This window comes from Glandiceps talaboti, chromosome 22 (genome assembly GCF_964340395.1).
Source record: "Glandiceps talaboti chromosome 22, keGlaTala1.1, whole genome shotgun sequence".
In the NCBI taxonomy this organism is placed as follows: domain Eukaryota; kingdom Metazoa; phylum Hemichordata; class Enteropneusta; family Spengelidae; genus Glandiceps; species Glandiceps talaboti.
Genome location: NC_135570.1, coordinates 2775701 through 2797233, shown reverse-complemented (window position 1 = coordinate 2797233; position 21533 = coordinate 2775701). Strand labels below are relative to the sequence as shown.

The window sequence follows — 21533 nt, the reverse complement described above, 5'->3', positions numbered from 1 at the left end:
TTGATTGATTGATTGATTGATTGATTGATTGATTGATTGATTGATTGATTGATTGATTGGTGTTTGTCTTTGAATCCAATTTGGTTGGGTTTAGAAAGGCAGACAGATAGACAGACAGCTATATCATACAGACAGACAGACAGACAGACAGACAGACAGATATATCATACAGACAGACAGACAGACAGACAGACAGACAGACAGACAGACAGACAGACAGACAGACAGACACAGCCAACATCACTCACCATCAACATCATTAGGCTCTGGATTCGCACGGTGTGTTAACGGATTACAAATAGCACCGCCAAGCGACCAATATTGCATTACAAGAATTTCTGTTATGCTAGGGAGTCTGTGTAACTTGCGGTCACATGAGCGTCATGCATGTGACTTAGGTCGATCGTCATAATGATCATGAAAGACATCAACAGCTCCAAGATTATTCTGTTTTCCGTCACTGTTTCTGTTATTTTAGTGGTTGCCAACGCTACCTGTGGTTACAAGGTGAGTATATACTGTTTGAAATATGTATACAAGTGAAATCACGCTCTTTGGTCAATGCCGACAGAGTTGATTAATTCTCATTTCGCCGGTAGTATTATTACATTTACTGTACAGTGTACACGTTTCATGCGAGTTATGCTGTGTTATGCCATGGTACATAGATATTATGAAATCGATGTTTCCGCTTTGTGACAAACAATAATATTATTAACTTTTCAATCATAAAATATGTTTGTAAGGTTTTGATGTACTTTAATACAATGTAAACGATCGATGTAAACACAACCTCTCTGCGACAAAGGATCTCGTCACATATTTAATCCGAGCATTCAATACTCGTGGCGGGCAGTACTACTATATATTACTACACCCAAGATTGGAAGATGTTGTAAAATGAAACATTTTCGAGAAAAAATGTGTACCCTGGACAAATAATTGTAGTCGTCTCAGAAGATGATGAAGATGTGTAGTAGAGTAAACAAGACACACCCCCTTATTAAAACATTTCAGGTGTGGTGATCCGAAGCTATAACCTGTATTGTTTTGATGTGAGGTCAACCGAGGTCAAAATGTTATCAGTTCTGTCCAAAGAGTGATTGTTGATAAGAAATGGTTTATTTATTTATGTTTCTAATCATAACACCTTAAAAAGGATTGATCGTTCAGTCGGTTGGTCAATTGAATTTAAAAAAGAAGAAGCCATTTGTGTATGTGTACATGACTTAGAAATGACAATTTAAGTCAGAAGAAAACTATCAACCATTTGTTTTATTTAAGGTCCTGAATTTCAGTAATGAGTGATAATTTTTCAAAGAATGGGAAATCTTACCGTGCATCTTTCCGTAACAGTTTTTTGTTTTGTTTTCCAAAAGAAATCAAATGAAGTAATTCCTAATTTGACCATATTATCTTTTGTCTTTGCTTCTTTTTTCTCCTTTTTTAAAGGAGAAATATTTTCAAAATGAAATGAAGCATGTACATGTATGTAGTGAAAGAATAATATGTTGTTATTTTCAGGCCTGTCATCCAACTAAACCCGATAGAATAAATGTACATCTTGTTAATTTCAGGCCTGTCATCCTACTAAACCCGATAGAATAAATGTACATCTTGTTAATTTCAGGCCTGTCATCCTACTAAACCTGATAGAATAAATGTACATCTTGTTAATTTCAGGCCTGTCATCCTACTAAACCTGATAGAATAAATGTACATCTTGTTAATTTCAGGCCTGTCATCCTACTAAACCTGATAGAATAAATGTACATCTTGTTGATTTCAGGCCTGTCATCCTACTAAACCCGATAGAATAAATGTACATCTTGTTAATTTCAGGCCTGTCATCCTACTAAACCTGATAGAATAAATGTACATCTTGTTAATTTCAGGCCTGTCATCCTACTAAACCTGATAGAATAAATGTACATCTTGTTAATTTCAGGCCTGTCATCCAACTAAACCCGATAGAATAAATGTACATCTTGTTGATTTCAGGCCTGTCATCCTACTAAACCCGATAGAATAAATGTACATCTTGTTCCTCATACACATGATGATGTGGGATGGCTGAAAACTGTGGATCAATATTTCTATGGAGGTAGGTATTAAAGCTGCACTATATAAAGTGTAATCTATGTATTATTTTTTCCATCATGTTAAAATACCAATAATTAGACATTGTACATGTCAATTAGAGGTGTATTTTATCTATAAGTAGTATAGTAATAAGTTGAGTTAGTGTTTTGTTAGGGTGCTGATTTGTGAGTGCAAAACCAAAAATCAATTTAATTAGATTTCTTGTACCATACTATGTGTACAACTACACAAATACATTTATCCGTAGGTGATTCAATACAGTTCAGGGTGTACAATGTTATGAAGTCATTATATCTAATACAAAAGAGTTTTAAAAAAACATTCAGTTGCAGCTTATGTGCCTTTTTATTTATTTATTATTTATTAATCTTTCATATACAGACACCATTTTAAGCACTGTTCTCCCAATGGAACCTGTTGCAAGATTACGTACACAGAAAAATAATCAAAAAAGGGACAAACCAGGACAAAAAGTTACAGAGGCACAGTGTACTTTAAACGATATCCAATTACATTACCAGACTACATTCTTAAGATGTCTTTTAAATACCGATGGGTGCGGAGCTGATCTTATGGATAGGGGTAGATTGTTCCATAGAACAGCACCATCATATTGAAATGCCCGTTTCCCATATTCAGTTTTAACTGTAGGGATGTATATGTTACCTTTACTGGCTTGTCTTGTGTTATGAAGATGAATTTGGTTGGAGAGACAACATTTCAGTGAGGTAACCTTTAAAGAATACTAAACTACCAAGATGTTGACACTAACTGACACATCGGATCATAATCTGTAAATTGTCATGCAAGGTGTTGTCATTTGTGTCTGATCGACTAACTGCTGAAGTGCTTGGTAAACATTTGATCTACCATTGTCATGATTGTGCCTCTGTCACATTGAGCTGTAAAAGTGAGGACCTGGCAGAACAGAGATTGTTAGGTGAAGAATTAAATCTGTCTTTCTGTCATTTTTTTAGCCAACAACAGCATCCAACATGCAGGAGTTCAGTACATCTTAGACTCTGTTATTCCACAACTTCGAGATGATCCAAATAAACGATTTATCTATGTGGAAATTGCGTTCTTTTATCGGTGGTGGCGCCAACAGACAACAGAGATGCAAGAAACTGTCAAAATGTTGGTGAATGAAGGTATGTAGAACCCACTAAAATGTCAATTCAGAACCATGCGAAGATAAGAATCGACAGAATTACCCCTGAACTTAATTTGCCCAGCTGGCTATCGTGTTAGTAGAAAAGTAACATTATTTGTATACCAACTGAACTGACAATCTATTTCCAATGCAACTAGGAATGATTTCATGAACTAAGAATGATAAAGCAATGTGCGATCCATTAGATCATAATAGATGACCGTAGTAGACAAGAGCTAGCGCATGCAGTCACAGCTCCAGTGCTGTGGACAGACGAGCTATTGAATCACAAATGGCTTTTATCTTGAACATGACCGAGAATTCATCATTCTCTATCTTTGTTTGTTTGTTTGTTACAGGTCGTCTAGAGTTCATCATCCTCCATCTTTGTTTGTTTGTTTGTTACAGGTCGTCTAGAGTTCATCAATGGTGGTTGGTGTATGAATGATGAAGCGTCAACACATTATAATGCAATTATTGATCAGATGACACTAGGATTTCATTTCTTAAATGATACATTTGGTGAATGTGCAAGACCCCGTGTTGCATGGCATATTGATCCATTTGGTCACTCCAAAGAACAAGCAGCATTGTTTGCACTTGTAAGTTGATACAAGGTTCCCCACAAACTTGAAAAAATAGATGAGTTGTCTCAATTATGTATTAATTTACATATCATTAGCATATTTTGTCAAAGATAGAACTTTGGGAGAAAAGAAAGTTTCAACCCATTCTCTTTTAAAATTAATCACAAAATCAGGGGTCATCGTACAAATTTTTGAAACAAAGGTCAAAATGTTGTCAAAATCAAAGCATTCTAGAATCCAATATGGCCACCAAATACTGTGGTAACTATATTGAAAAATAACAGGTTATCAATATCCATGAAAACAAGATGGTGAACCCCCAAATTTCTTTCATTATTTTTTTTAAATATGAAGCAAGCTTTCATACGGCAAAGTTTGAAGAGATTTTAAAAACTTTGATAGCCAGTCAAATATGTCCTTAAGGCACATTCTAACTCAACAGCAATAGTATGAGAGAGTATGTGTGAAATGAAAAATTACCATGGTAACGGATATCAGTATTTGTGTCTTTCTTTCAGATGAGTTTTGATGGCTTTTTCTTTGCACGTTTGGATTACGATGACAAAAAATATCGTTTGGATGATAAAAGAATGGAGGAAATGTGGCACGGCAGTAGATCACTTGGTGGAGTCACCGATTTATTTTACGGTGCTCTGTATCATCATTATGATGCCCCAGAAGGGTTTTGTTTTGACTTGTCATGTACAGATAACCCTATACAGGTATTTTGCATTTTCAGATGTCATATGATGGCTTCTTTTTTGGGCGTTTGGACTATGCTGATAAGATATTTCGTCTGCTGATCAAAAACATGGAACAAGTTTGGCATACTTCAACAAGTCTAGGGTCCCAGGCAGATTTGTTTTTTGGAGCTCTATTCAATGGTTATGGACCTCCAGGTGGTTTTTGTTTTGACACTAAATGTAGTGACACACCTTTTGAGGTACTCTTTGGTCAAATTTGACCCTCTTGTGGCCATTATGTGATTCCATTTCTCAAATTCCACTTTCCACTTTACACTTTTTCACATAATGTCATGGTAAAAGTATGAAATAATATCATTATATATATAAAATAACTATCTGTTGAATTTTAATCATTGTATTGTAACCTGGAGTGTTCAAAATCATTTTCATTTTTAGAAAGTTCCAGTAAAATCTGTTTGGGGTCATGTTCATCTTTTACATATTGTTTTCTTTGGCTTATGATCAGCTAATCCCATGATGGTTGTCAATCATCACATTGAAAACATGAACTTGTCATCATTGGTTGGCAGAGGGCCAATCATCATAGTCTGAACATTCATTGGTTGGCAGGCTGCCAAATATCTTAGTGGTAAATGTCAAAACTTACATTGTCTGCAAATCAATTTGTTGGCAAGCTGTCCTGGTAACCATCAATCATAAGCTAAAAGCTAAGATTGTCCAATATTCATGAGGTTTGATAACTGCCAATTCTGTCACTGCTGTTATCTTTTGATATTATAAATTGTTAATGTTAAAGTCAACTCACAATGTAAACAGAACAATTCAAAAACATGACATACTTACAAACACTTTGAACCATTGTGTTATGTGTATGTATGTGCAGCACTATTATTTTCAATTTGTTTCTTCTTCAGTGTTTTTGTATAAATGGTGTAAAACATTTGTTGATCTATCATTTAAACTCATGAAAATGCATTGAAATGAAAATATTATTAACTCGCAGCATTTATATTTGAAAATGTAGTCATGTAAACACAGCGTGAAACCACTAGTAGCAGCCAAACAAAAATGAACACCAAACCTCTGAAACATCTTTTCTAGTGTAATTCAAAAATTACAAATTTTGAAACCTAGGATGCACAATAAATGACATTTATAAAAGTTTTGTTTTATAAGCTGATCAATCATTTGTAAGGATATCATAAATTTTGTTTTGTGAAAGATCGCTGTCTGTAGAATTATTTCAAATGTTTGTTGTTAATTCCTAATTTTAGGATGATCCTAACCTGTTTGATATGAATGTTGACCAGAAGGTGAAAGATTTTAACAAGTTTGCCGTCGCACAGGTAAGTTGTCCCTCACAAATACACAATTTAAATTTTGAGTTGAATGTAAGAATTTCTTGTCATAATCACAAAGACACAATGAGTGGTCTTAACAATAATTTTCAAGGGGCACAAGCTGAGTTTACATGTTTTTGGGATGTAAATTTTTCTGAATATTAAATTGCACTTATAGCATTGTACTTACTGAAGCACACTTCACCACCACTTACAATTGACTGAACTCAAACCTGGTATTAAGATATAACATATACATGATATAAATGATCCGATGGTGTAATTTATGATAGATATCAAAAATGTACAGGTTCTCCCTACTATGTTATCAACAGTTCTAAAAGTGCCAGAACAACAAATTGTAAATGTCATAGACATATTCACCAACATTTACAATTTCTTGCCTTCGTAGCTTGTGTATATCTGTAAGGAATTATGAAAAATTCTCTGCATTACATACATATAATACAGTATTTTTCAATATTATTCTTGTTTAGGCGAGTCGTTTTAGGACCAATCATATAATCATGACAATGGGGTCAGATTTCCAGTATGAGAATGCTAATGAGTGGTACAAAAACCTAGATAAATTGATCAAATATGTCAATGAAAAGGTAAGTGTAAATAAATGTTTACAAGAAAGTTACTCTACATACACATACACATAAAGAGATGTTTACAAGAAGTTACTCTACATACACAGGTCCCATACACAGCTAAAAATTCTAAATCATTACAGAAAGCCATAGCAACTATGTCAATGGCCCTAGCAACTGCTATCTGAATATATTGCTTCTCAGCTAACAACAATATGGGAATTTTGGTGCAATCAGTTGTGCCAAAGTATACTTTTTTACTGAATACTGCTTCTGTTTCCAATTCTGACTCACGTTAGGAAGAAGAAAGCAATATTCATGTTTTGTATTCAACTCCGTCCTGCTATGTTGATGCATTGAACAAAGCTGGAATCAAATGGACCACAAAGAGTGATGATTTCTTCCCATATGCTAGTTCTCCTCACAGTTTCTGGACTGGTTATTTCACCAGTCGTCCTGCCATCAAAGCATATGTCAGACAATCCAACAATTTCTTACAGGTAGGGAGAAATATAACTTCACACTATTAACATAATATAGGCATCATGTGACTTATTTAACCAATCAGTTTCTACATGTGGTATTCATCTATGACATAATTAACATAATATAGGCATCATGTGACTTATTTAACCAATCAGCTTCTACATGTGGTATCCATAGAACTTGACATAATTAACATAATTTAGGCATCATGTGACTTATTCAACCAATCAGCTTCTATATATGGTATCAATATAAAATGTTGGATTTTAATTACTGTGTATTCAGACTGTGTGGAAAGAATGCTTGCCAGGACAACAGTCCAACCTACTATGGAGGTTGCATAAAATTTACTTGAAATCCTCAACTTTTTGTCAGGGGTTCACCTTTGAATTTTTCATGAAACATGCAAGAAATTTATGTTATACACAAATTGTAACATTAATTATGGTAAAAATATTCTGAAATCCAAAAAAGTAAAGGATGTTTTGAAAGGAATTGTTTTACATTTTCTTTCTTGTGACATTTTAGGTTTGTAAACAGCATGATGTATTCCTTGGTCCACAAAGAAAGAACAGGGATTCCGAGGTAGAAACATTGAGTAAGTGATGTATACAAAATTTATTTTATAATGACGTGTTTGGTTTTTGGGATAAAATACAACAAAAATAAGATATTCAGAAACCATTTTTCCAAAACTATCTCTGTCTAAAATAATTACATTGATCAGAAAAGAAACAACACTTTTTTATGAGTTTTCATCTTGTGCACCTGGTCAGTAAAAAATATACTAAATCTTCACCTTTTTGGTTACGAATTTGCATGTTATATGTACTGCACCTGTTCAATTTGCATAGTGTGTATTCTTCCCATGGTCAGTTGTGTTATGATTTTGCATTTACATAGATAGAATTCCATCAAAAGGTAAAACATTCCCATATAAGACATCAGGGAATGAAATATGTTCATGTGCATTGGGAAGGTTTCAGGAATTGACATTTTCATGGACTCCAAACCCAAAGTCACCATAGCAACCACGGTTACCAGTAACAGTAACCAATAATAGAAATGTACATTATGATATTATTTTCATGTCAAAACTTTTGGATCTGTATAATTCATTACCAGTATTGTGAAAGAAAATTAAATAGCAAATTTGTATCTATTGCAGAGGAAGCCATGGGAGTTGCTCAACATCATGATGCTGTCAGGTATATTCAAGGTTTTTTTCTTGAATGAAAATTAGATGAATTTCTCACCTTTAAGTTTCAATCTTACTGACCTTTGACCTATGAATTGAACATCAGCGCGACCTTTGACATTTAACCATGATTAAGAAACAAAGATTTTGTCACCGATACTAGCTTCAAAGCTGTATTTTGAAAAAAATTTGTTCGGAATTAACTTGAATGATTAATTAGGATGAAATTTCTTTAGCTATTTAATCTAAAGTTTGAAAAATTTGAACTTATGAAGATTTATATTTCGTACACTTACGATCGATCGTAACATTTGTTTATTTATAGTGGTACAGAAAAACAACATGTAGCAGACGACTATGCCAAAAGATTGTCCATTGGGACAGAAAAATGCCAGGTAAAGTTTATCATGGTGCCGTTTGGTTTTATCAGGTAGAATATTACACACCTACATGTCTGAATGAAAAGTATTGAAAGAATTGGACTAGTTGTCATGACAACATTTATGGAAAACTATTTTCTTGAAGCCATAAATCCACCTTGCAATGATTAACATAGTATATACCTTAGAAATAAAATATTTGTTCTCATACTTTGTACAAGGAAAGCCAAAATGTCAACTTATTTTTTAGCCTCTTTTTAATACTGTGAAGCTTTCTTTTTTAACCCTGATATTCTTGCAGTTAACCAAGTTCTCATTCTTTTTATTCCTCTCCTCTCTAAAGATTGTATTTTCTGTAAAGATTTTAAAAATCACATTTCACACTTTTCTATCATTATCTTTTGTACAGAATTTAGTTTCTGAGTCTCTGTCTCAGTTGATGTCTAAAGATCAAACTACCATGCCACCCCAGGCTGAATTCTGTCCATATGTAAACATCAGTGTATGTAGCAGTACTGAAAATCAACAGTCTGTAAGTATACAACAAATGGCTCCCTACGGATCACTTTCATCCCCCACACACGCTAAAACTCCCATCTTATCTATAACCCCCATAATCTCAGTAACCCTCACCATTTGCATATGCCACATCATCACGATGACCCCCCCCCCCTCACCTTCTCTTTGTTCAACCCAATTCACTACCATTCACAAATATGTGTATATTTATAGCAACACATACAATGAATATTTGGTAAGGTTTCTGATACCATTGCTCTTCCAGATACATTAAACTGAATGTCTCCCAACCCAACCTATCACCTCATACCTGCCAAGCATCTAGCAAGGCATTTATGGTTGCTCTACCTCAAGAAATCACTGTATAGCACCCAAATGGCCAAACATCCTTATCAATGGGGCCCTGTTTCACGCAAAAACATTCTTCCAACAATGATGGGGAGATGTTTTGAAGCCTAGATGGTACACCCCATCTAAAATCTGTCCAAGTACCACTTCTTTGCACCCTATATATCCCTACCCCATTCATGTGTGCAGTCCTGTGCTGTCATTAGTATTTACACCAACACACCAACACTTTGTACATGAATAATAAATTAATCAATTCACTAACCCAACCGTCCTCTAACCCATACAGAGAAAATCATTGAGCTCACAACAACTGTTAGTTTCAGGGTTCAAAGTTGACTGATACTGGAACAAGACTTCGTAATGTACACAGTTTGAAATGTTATTCCTCAACATTGTTCTTCATTCAGCCAAGGAAAATACAAGTGACCTAAGGGGGGCTTTGTCAGTACGAGTTGCTTGACAAGTAGTGACAAAACCCTTAGGTCACACGTATTTTCTGGTTGAATGAACAAAAAAATATTGGAGAATAACATAATTATGCCAACACCAGTAATATCAAGCAAAATATTGGGGAAAGTATTGGTAATTTTGATATTTCGATTTTCATATTTTGAACACAGCAGAACCAGTCACATAGACATTCGTTGTCATGACGCAGAACAACCATTGTATAAATTCCATATTTTGGCTTGTGCATGGTATAATGATATAACTAGATATACTGATATAACTAGACACAATTGACAATGTTATTATTCTTATCTTGTATGTATGTATGACAGTTCACAGTGACAGCTTATAATCCACTAGCTAGAAGTACTGACAGCTATATCCACATTCCGGTCAACTCACAACATTACACGATATCAGATCCTGATGGCAAATCTGTGCCTGCCCAGGTTAGTTAGCCGTCTCTTGTCATGCAAATATACTAAAGAGGAACAAAGGTGACATGGTTTTATCTTAGCTAAGTCACTTTGTGCATTGTGCAAACTGTCAAAAATAGAGTTACATCATGCGACCTGTCTCAAATAGAATTGATTACCTGGCTTAGAAGAGGACTGCTGCTGTACTGGGGCAGTGCATTATGGGAAGTTAACAAGTTTTAGATGGAAGTCAAAAATGAAATTTGAGACTTTTTACTGTTCACCAGTTTGTTCAAGAAAACTCCAACCTATTCTCAGTTAAACTACATGAATCAGTACCCAAAAATCATTTAATTATTCATCTATTTATCTTTCTTTATTCATTTACTCATTTTATCTTTTCCAGGTTATGGAAGTTACTGCTGAAACCAAGCGTATCCGTGGCAACCATGGTAGTGCCACCCATGAGCTGTTATTCCCAGTGTCACTGCCAGCTTTGGGATATGCAACCTACATTGTGAAAGCTAATAGTATGTTGTACATAACTCACCTTTGACCTTGAGTTTCAATTCTACATGTAGTATAGACATTCAACCATACATAGTGTGAGCAAGTCTTGACAAATGTTGTTTTCTAACTTTATATTCTTGGAAACACCATGAAATGTATTGTATGCTTAGAAAATGACTCAAAATAGAATTTCTTTACTTTTGGTGGTGGTGGGTTGTCGGTCAATGAAACTGTTTTAACACATAAATGATAAACTATTAGCTTCACTAAGGTATATGTATGCCAACATACAAAAATCGTTTAGATATTATTCCCCAATACTTGTTTTCATTCAGCCAAGGAAAATATAAGTGACCTAAGGAGCCTTGTCACTATGAGTCACTAGATGAGTAGTAACAAACCCTTAAGTCTAAGTATTTTCCGGCTGAACGAAGTAAAATATTGGGAATAATAGAATTATACCTTCTCGAGCGTAATTTATGACAAACAGTGAAAAATAATTACAATTTGGAACATTTTGACTCATATTTAGGGCACCGAAGAGCTTGTGACATAGACATAGTTTGTCGTGACAGAATGAAGAGGGTGTAGAATCCATATTTTCTGTTCAAAGTCAATAACTTAGCTTGTGCATGGTATAAGCAAAGTTATTGCTTGTTGAGTTCATGTGTAAATCATGTAACAACTGTATTTAGCTTAGATCTGAAATATTGAATGTCTTTATATAATAGTTATAATCATAAGAATACTCTCTTCATATTTCAGGTAAATTGTTTTACAAGTCACCACATGATCCAAGTAAGTCAGAAGGAAACTGAACCATTTCGTTTTAATTTCCAAATTTCAGCAATAAATGATCATTTTTGCTCAAATATGCACTTGATATGTCGCTATCACACAATCAGTGATGTTTGGAATTTTTCTAATCCTGCCATAGAGGGCATCATTTAAAAACAATATTTTGACAGATTGAAGAAATGTAGGGTCGGCCAGGTCATGAAAAACACAGAATTAAGTATTGCCACTCTAAATGAAAGTACCGTTTTTCAAACATGCATATCATGATGGGTGAATGGTTAGCGTGACCGGCTTGGAATCTACAGGTTGCAGGTTCGAGCCCCATCGCTGCCTGCTGTTTGTTTCTGAGTGGCTAAAGTCCTTGGGCAAGATTTGAACCACGACTGTGCCACAGACAACCCAGCTGTATAATGGGGGACCTGGTAGGATGTAGGTTGCAATGTGAAGGCTTTAATCCTATGTGCTTAAATGGCTGCAATGGATTGTATGCTTCCTGGGGAGTTGAGGAAGACTAAAGGGCCGTTGTGCCGTTCTGATCCGAGCCAGGGGTAATAATTGTAAAGCGCTTTGAGCACGGAGTGGGAAAGCGCTATATAAGAACCCAACATTATTATTATTATTATTATTATATCAGGAACTCACTATGCAAAGAACTTTGTTTGAACACTTGGGTGTAAAGTATAGAAAAGATATGTTTCCATCTACTTTTCCACAGAAAGATTTAATTCTGTGTCAAAATTTCAAGGTACAAAGTAGATTTTAGATTATTTTACCAGACTAATGACTATTTTCATTATTTCATATCTTAAATCTGATACATTATAAAACTACATTTTATATAGATTATAATCTGTCTTGTATAGATTTCAGATTATCAGGAAACTCTCAGTTCACTTCAAGAGTACCGACAAATGCAGACACAAGTATCAAAAATGAGGTAATTTTGTTTATGTTTTCTTTAAATAGTTTTCAGAATGTGTTTGTGGGTTTTTCGTTGACTTGTTGAGAAATAAAAAATTAATTTGAAAGGATCTTTCATACTCAACCATATAACATTGGTTTTGAGCATATATTATCGTTTCAACTTTGAATGATTTTAATATAATTTTTGGAATATTTAGGTCTCTAAAATATCATGCAAGACTGTATTGTGTAGTAGAGACACTTTGTTAGACACTGGTGGTGTGTACACATACTGTACTATTGATAGTTTAGTGCAATACCGAAAACAGTATTAGCTGTATGCAAATGATATGCAAATCAGTATGCAAGCTTTCCAAACACACAAATTCACAGCTATATGCTCATTTTTATTTTTTTATGAAATTTGATAGTTTTGGACAAACGTGATAATTACATAACCCCATCACACAAGAGTGGCATATTCTGCTGTTGTGGTGTTTTCTGTTGCCCTTTCTCTTGTAACTGTGTAAAATAACATCACATGGATTTATGCAAATACCCCAATTATATCATACTAGCACTTGTACATCATGGTTTGTTGTTAATGTCATATTTCCATTTTGGTATCCTATCAATTCAAAGGCTTTTTGTTTTCAATTCCAGTTTTTACGACTTGACTTTGATGGTGCAACTGGTTTGCTGAAAGCCATGACAGACCTTACATCAGGACAAGTCTTGCCAGTCAGTAATTCTCTATATTGGTACAACAGTAGCAGTGGTAATGAAAAACTTTCTAATCAGCCTTCAGGGGCCTATGTTTTCCGTCCAAACAAGACCGATCCATTCCCATTGTTTGACAAAAGTGTACAGATGCAGTTAGTACAGGTAAGTGAATGGTGCCATCCAAACAAATATCAGTCATGAACCCCAAAATGAAATTAGTCCCAAATGCAAAGTTAGTAAAATTAGACACACCAAATGTGTTTTGATGTCTTTGTTTCATCAGACTAAACAAAAGACGGAACAGAAAATATTGAATAATTCTCCAGTACCTAAGGAGTCATGTGATGTAGAAGTACTACTCAAGAGTCACCTAGGAAAGCTAGTATTCAATTTAAGGTATTATTAACCCAAACAAATTTTAAAGCCCCCCAGATATATGAAAATAAGTATGATAAGAGAAGTCTCAATTTAGTATTAAACTATACATACAAAATAATATACCAATGATTACTTGCATTCAGTCATGCATGCATGCTATTAATATTTCCACTAACCAAAATATTACGTATGTACCAGTGATAACTTGCACTGGTGTGTATGCATACTAGTGGTATTTGCACTGCAGTGCAATACTGAAAACATTATTGCATACCTGCATGCAAATGAAGGCATGGCCATTCCTTACACATAAAATTGCATGATTGCACAGCTTGAATTTTACAGAAATTTGTTGTTTCAGATAAACATATGTAATAATAAGAGAACCCCATATGACATGAATGCCAGTGTGGGTACTCAGGACTATTTGCACTCATGCTTGCAGTGTTGTCTGCACTAGTATTTGGCCACAGAGAACATCGCAAGCACTCATGCAAATACATCACACTAAACACTCCTGTAACTTCTGTCACATTCTTTAGAACATTCATCAGAAGTTCTGGTCACATTTTGAATTCAATGCAGTTGTTTTTAGTCACGGAGAAAAATGAACAGACATTAAGATAGTTAATTATATTCTATTTGATAAACACAGGGTGATTTGGTACAAGAAGTACATCAACAATTTACACCATGGGCCAGTCAGGTGATTCGTTTGTACAAAGGACAAAAACATGCAGAGTTTGAGTGGACAGTTGGACCAATTCCTTTCAAGTAAGTTTACCTTGAGGTCTTAAATAGTTTAAGAATAACATAATTTTCTTCACAAGATGGTGAACCACCAACCAACTTTCCATAATGATTTCAAAAAGAGTACTATATTGAAATGTTTTTTTTTTTTTTTTTTTTTTGTTTTGTTTTTGTTCGTTTGTTTGTTTTGTTTTGTTTTGTTTTTTGGGGGTTTTTTTTTTTTTTGGGGGGGGGAGATTTGAAATTTAATGATGTCATAGGACATCAACATATTTAGGATTTAAGTTGAAATAATGTATCCTGAACAGACTCAATGTAGTTTTTGACTTGTTTTGTTGACAGGGATGGTTTGGGTAGAGAAGTGATCAGTCGATTTGATACCAATCTGGCAACAAATAAAACATTTTATACTGATGCAAATGGAAGACAAATGATGGAAAGAATGTAAGTATTTAATACAGAGTTAAAATTCCAATATTATGTTGGAATTTAGACTGTAACTAAGATATGTTGTGTCGTTCTGCCCTCACCAGCCTCCTCTCACTTGACTGATGTGTGAGGGCGCCCCATCATGGCGTACAGTACAGACTAGTTGGAATTGAATTCAGGCATCATTTATTGCTACATTGTTGAAGTTTCATATGTATTGGACAAACTGTCACTGAGACACTGTGCAAGTAAATTTCAAAGGTCAAGGTGTACACTGTATGTAGTAAAAACAATTCTATTTTGATCCCTGTATATTTTCAAACCTAGCATAAATGTGATAAAACTGATGTGAAAACATCAACTCATCCAAATAACAGATGCAGAACAGTTGTGTTGAAAAAGTATCAGTTTTTCTAATGTTTAAGACTTTTGTGACTGATGTCAACATGTTGTTATTTTACAGTCGTAACCATAGAGATACATGGAACTACAACGATACTGAACCCGTATCAGGCAACTACTATCCTGTTAACAGTAGAATCTTCATTAAGGTACGTATGTCACAGAATTGATAAAACAATGTAATGCCAAATAATTTCTACAAAATACTGAATAGTAAACTGCATACAATATCAAAAATCTTCAGCTAACACAGAGAGTGGTTGCCAGAAAACTGTACATAACATATACACTTACAGCTAACAAAGGTAAATGTTCACCAGAAGACTGTACATAACATATACATTTATAATCAAAGTTGATCATTTCGCATATTGAGATTATGTTTTACATGATAGATAACACTTTTACTACTGAACACAGCATGGTTGGTCTCAATCTAAAATATGAAATGGTGAATACAGCTTGATTTCTTTATTTACCTCTAGTTCCTTCGTTTGTTGTTGGTTTTAATTTTGTTGTTCTGGGAATGATTGCTGTGGGAAGGTGGCAATCACCTTGACAACAAAAATAAAAAACAAACAACACTATAGAAATAGCGGTAAATAAAACAATACAACTCCTTTCACATCAGATTGGATTGGACTTGAAGACAAAATCAGATTTTGAAGATCAACTTGTAACATTATTTATTTCCACTAACAGGATTCCAAGTTACAACTGACTGTATTGAATGACAGATCACAGGGTGGTAGTAGTATGCAAGATGGATCCTTGGAACTCATGGTAAGCCAAAATAGAAACTTAGAAAAGTTATCCACAGTTTAAATAAACAACATGTTTACAGAGAGATACAATTTGTTATCAAAATAGAAAGTTTAACTTAGAAAAGTTATCAACAATTTAAATAAACAACATGTTTACAGAGAGATACAATTTGTATACTAAAAGCAACTGAACTCAAAGTTGAGGTCAGGTCAGGTCATCATGATTGACCTTATGGCAGGTCAAGGCAAGCTAAAGACAGGTTAGTGTGGGTTAAACTTTTAGGTCAGATCAGATCAAGTCAATGCTACTAATTATACTGAAGCAGCCAATACAACTTTTAGGTCAGATCAGATCATTTTAGGTCATTGTGATGACATCAATCGATTGATGTCATGTCAGGTCAGTTGGGTTAAACTGTTAGGTTAGATCAGAGCCATAGACCTGTTGCCAGTTCCAAGATGCATTGCGTGTCTCTCCATACAACATATGTATGTCGTACACACGGAGGGGTTTGCACATGCTACTCAGGGGGATGGTTGTCACCTGACCGTACCTTGGGTTCATTCATAAAATCCCTCTCTGTCATTGATGGTGTTTAGTCTTTGTTCTATAAAATCATTCACAATTAAAGTAGTCAACCGTCTTTCCATCATTTCAAAATTAAGATGTTATTTCAAATGTAATAAAGACAAAACAAACTAAATGTAACAACATAAGTGACATCCTCACGCAATGTATCTTGGAATGGGAAAACCGACTATTGATTGTACTCTGCGTCTGATATTGATTTTTTGTCATTTCCTAGTTGCATCGTCGTATGTTCTATGATGATCATTTCGGAGTTGGTGAGCCATTGAATGAAACTGGACAGTTTGGTGATGGGTTGATTGTACGTGGCAAACAGTATGTCTTTGTAGCACCACCTTCAGATTCTGCTAAACTACACCGAGACTTAGGAGAGAGACTGTACATGGCACCAACCGTGTCTTATACTCCCTCAGTGTCTGATTTGAGTGACAAATTCAATACACGGGTAGGTGTACTTTGTTTTGTCTTACTTTGTTTATCAGGGGTGAACAAATCATTTGTGAACTGGTGGTCCCCAGACCAGTGCCTTAAAAATTCCAGTCGTCCTGCTGAAAGTGGTCCCAGGTCCCGCTAATGTGAAACATTAAATCTTGCCTATGAATCTGTATATTCAGACGACTTTTTAACATAGTTATTAACAGTAAGGTACTGGTCCGATGGACCAGACAAGGTAAAATTTGTGTGGTCCGGACCCAGGACCAGTGGATTTGTTCACCCCTGTTTATGCTATATTGAAATAGCAAATACCCCGAGTACACCATACTTGCACTCACATTTCATTGGGTTCTATCATAGTCTCTAAGTGGAGAGCAGCACACTGTCCATATAACACAACAAATTTATTTTTCTATTCTTGGATCTGCAGTTTTCAGCATTGAAACAAGAGTTGCCAGGCAACGTTCATCTGTTGACACTTGAAAACTGGGAGAGTAACAATGTAGCATTGTTTAGATTAGAACATCAATATGAGAAAGGAGAAGATGCTGATATGTCTAAACCAGTCACTGTCTCCTTACAGGTTGGTCTATGTATATCATACATACAACTGACGACATTGAAGTGTTGACAAACCGAACCTGTTACAAACAGAGAAAGTAAACAACTACATGTACATTAGACTGTGATGACATCATCGGTCCAGGGAGATTAGACCATGCCCATAATGGCTGACCTGTCAGTGTAACATGTACTGATGTACATATCCCAAAATAATAGAATAAAGTGGACCCTTCTTTCTTATAATATGTATACACCTACAAGGTGAGAAATTTACTGTCAAATGTAGGAAGTACACTCCTATTACTATGGTAACCAAGGTGTTAATTTTCTTCCTTTTATTTCTATAGAACCTGTTTGTACCATTTGCCATATATTCTGTACAGGAAGTGAATCTTGGTGCCAATCAATATATAAAAGATGTCAACAGACTACAATGGGATACTGAAGATGGTCCAACTAACACAGGTAAGTTGTTAATCTCAGGATACCAAATACAATCAAAGTATACACCTATGACCTTCTAATTTTGACCCCTGACCCACCAGTGACCTTGCCCAATGGATAATGATGATATAATAGCACATAGCATAGTTTAGTTTGTGATGGACTGACTCACATAACACAGATATGGTTAATTAGTTCACAGATGTGGTAAAGTATTGGTTAAAGATGGACGATGGAACAATAGTTCAGTAATAGAATACTTCAATAGTTCTTCTCAAATTGAACAATTTGCATGTTATAACATAACACCTAATAAAAACAATTGTGTGGTTCCAATTACATTCAATTTTAGAATAGGTGGGGTAGGTAGATTTTCTATTTTATTTTATTATATTTTTTTTTCATATGTGAGTGTCTAGTTCAGGTTTTCCATTGTTTTCCAAATGGTCTCTGTGTTGTTTATTTCTTCCTATCAGATGTATAGCCATTACAGATTGGAAGAACAGTTTTATATTGTCTTTTTAAGTCAATGTCAGTTTCTGCATCCACTATTTCTGGCAAGACTTCATATTTTCACGATTTTTTTTTTTTTCTCAAACATATAAAAAAAAAATTTAGGGTCAGAACCAAACGATTATTTTTTCTAGGCCTTATATTAATAATTGAAATAGTTTTTGTATATTTTTATCTGGTCTTTCACACAAGTTTAGTGGTTATTTCATATTTTATGTTTTGCCGACAGATATTGAATCACAGCCCCTCAATGACAGTTTGGATGTTGAGCTGCAGCCTTTCCAGATTAGAACATTCAAAATGTTCATCAAACGAAGATGAAGGATGAATATTTTATAATTTCTTTAATTGAAAATTTCATTAGCTGGTGTAACTAAAACATTTCTTTGCAAGTTTGTCAACATTTAACATTTAACAGACTCTTAATGTAGTATTCTGAAGTTGGGAGTTACTAGGTAAAATGGTATTGATAAGAGTACCGTGAAGTTCATGTGTACCATGAATTTGGTTTGTATCCCAAGGGTTGATGGGTCCAGGAAATTTTTATTTTTCCCCCCAGAGTTAGTATCTTGAAGTTGGTTTGTACCCAGCTGATGGGTACCCTGAAGTTGGTGGGTACCCTGAAGTTAATGGGTACCCGTAAGTTGATGGGTACCCTGAAGTTGATGGGTACCCTACCCTGAAGTTAATTGTGTTTTATGAAAGTTACAATAGAAGATAGCTTTCACACACAAGATAGCCTTGTCAAACATTTCTCTGTATACTACAGGAAGTACATCAAGAGTACATTGTGTCATTTGTCAACTTTGCCAATAAGTAATGTCTTAATTACAGCTACTGCAGTTTTCAAGTAATTTTATAATAAATTTTTCAAGATTTATTGAAGTTTCCATATTCTTGCTTTCTAATTTTCCAAACTGGCCAATTTAGAAATAACATATTTCCCTCAGGAACCTTTTAAGACTTCCTACACATATAGAATATGTGCCATTTTATAGGCATGTTCATTGGTATGGACACAGTCTGGCACTAACATCATCAGGGTCACATGACATGGGGTCACATCACATGAAGATTTGACAAATTGTAGCAATCCTTTCACAGCATAGTTTTGTGGGTGTGTTTTTGACAAATTTTTTTTTTTTTAGTTTTTTCCAACAAACTACAAAATTATCGTTGGTGCTTACCTGACTAAGAAGTCAGATGTAACAAAAACTCAGTGATTTCATTTTTTTTTATTTGATGCATGCTTATATGGGGAAAGTTCCTTGGGTTTGTTTGTTGGGGGGAAAGGTCAAACAGTTCCTCCAGCAAACAAGGTCATCTTCAAGTGTACAAAGTTCTTTACTTTTTAGGATGGTGTGAATATTTTGCAGTTGTTCCTTTCAGTGTAGTAATATATGACAGAATAAAGTATGCATGAATAAATTGTGGACCGTTGATAAAATTTCAGCCTTCCTATGTGTCATTTATTCCCTCATAATTTTCACCAGTTTTCTATGAAACATGAACTACGGTAGTCTGTAAGGTACGCCGTGACGGGGCACCTTCACACATCAGCCAACCCCTAGCAGAGGAGGAGAGGAGGCCGGTGAGGGCAAAACGTCACAATGTATCTTACAGTCTAGAACTACGGCTATGATCTCACAAACGGACATATAGGTACCAGCTGTGTTGGAGAAGACTGAAGTATGCATTTCAGGGAACAGTTTTCAAGTTGTGTTTGGATTCAATCAAAAGTTTATATAAAACATTGAATTACCAACACAGATGAACTTTCATTTGAAGGTATCAGTTATGTTTGAAAAGTCAAGCTACATGCAAATGTGTCCTTTTTAATACATTGTGTGCACTGGTGTGATTTTGGTACATAGCACGCCCTCACGTGGCCAAAAAATGCCATCATCCTCTAACTTGTCGACCCATCAATTTATGTAGCACACCTACAGATAGCAAATCTGATTGCTGGTAGTCTAAAGGCTATCCATGGCTTTGAATCCTCTATGTCTAGAGGAATAAGAAGTCGTGAACCAAAAGTTGTTATGCAAATGAGTAAACCCCAACTGTTTGACAAAAGTGCATGAAGTAGCATCATATGACAAATAAATGTACCATATTTGGACATTATGTAACTCTACAATAAACACTAACATACTACTGGGAAAATTGTGATTGATTAACACAAGCATGATGTGCTGTGTGGGAGGCTCTGTTTTGATGAAATTTCATCTCAGCTTGTCATTGAGCTAGAGGTAAGAAGAGATTCAAAGCCACAGATAGTCTCGGTTACCCAGGCTCTCGCTACTGGGGCTCTGCCTATGAGACCACTCCAAACAAGAGTCTGGGGAAATGAGACTATCCCGCACAGGAAGTAGCCTCTGGAGCAGTGCATCATGGGGAATACTTCACTTCCCACAGGGCACGCCAAATGATTTGGGTACCTTCGCTACAGATTATCACTTCTCAAGTTTGAACGTGGTTTCCCCAGACTATTGTTTGGGTGGTCTCATAGAAGTGCCCCAAGTGGTGAGAGTCTGGGTAACCGAGACTAAGCCACAGATTAGACATAATTTTGTGATTGATTGACACAAGCATTGCTGTGTGGGTGGCTTTGTTTGAATTTGAAATTTTATCTTAGCTCCTTATTCCTCCAGACTTGGAGAATTCAAAGTCACGGATAGCTTCTAGACTAGATTGGTGGCAACAATTATGTATTGTTGAAGTGTTTCCTTATGTCAGCTTTCATTTGTTGATAGGACTTCTGAAATTGCTATCAATTTTCACTTCACAAGAGAGCTTATGATTGGTCAGCAAGTTGATGGAATATGAGGGGCCATGCTATGTACATGAAAGTTGTGTCAATGTCTTTATGGGGTGGACATGAAATGGAACAATGCATGTCCAAGATCATAGACCATCCATCAAGGGTGGTGGAGGGTCTATGAGATACAGATGATAATGGACGTACTGACATAAGAACACATGGATGGGACCCAACATACATGTAGTAACAAATGCTTTGCCCATTGGGAACTAAAAATTCAT

The 21533-nt window shown here is 35.2% G+C and overlaps 1 protein-coding gene across 2 annotated transcripts; it reads left to right on the top strand.

Annotated features, from left to right (window-relative positions):
• Positions 1-399: 399 nt before the first annotated feature.
• LOC144452554 (lysosomal alpha-mannosidase-like) lies at positions 400-19920 on the top strand. Of its 2 annotated transcripts, XM_078143657.1 has the most exons (25): positions 400-507; positions 2002-2104; positions 3081-3254; positions 3665-3858; positions 4362-4565; positions 5825-5896; positions 6388-6504; positions 6786-6986; positions 7501-7570; positions 8141-8180; positions 8496-8565; positions 8960-9082; positions 10203-10319; positions 10693-10816; positions 11562-11594; positions 12458-12531; positions 13161-13382; positions 14254-14372; positions 14691-14792; positions 15241-15328; positions 15882-15962; positions 16750-16977; positions 17398-17550; positions 17879-17996; positions 18718-19920. In XM_078143657.1, the coding sequence occupies exons 1-25, from the start codon at positions 412-414 to the stop codon at positions 18807-18809; spliced, it is 3015 nt and encodes a 1004-aa protein (XP_077999783.1). In that variant the 5' UTR covers positions 400-411; the 3' UTR covers positions 18810-19920. The 2 variants fall into 2 exon arrangements, with proteins under 2 accessions (XP_077999783.1, XP_077999782.1); XM_078143656.1 differs by lacking the exons at positions 400-507; positions 2002-2104 and adding an exon at positions 2780-2831.
• Positions 19921-21533: the final 1613 nt, after the last annotated feature.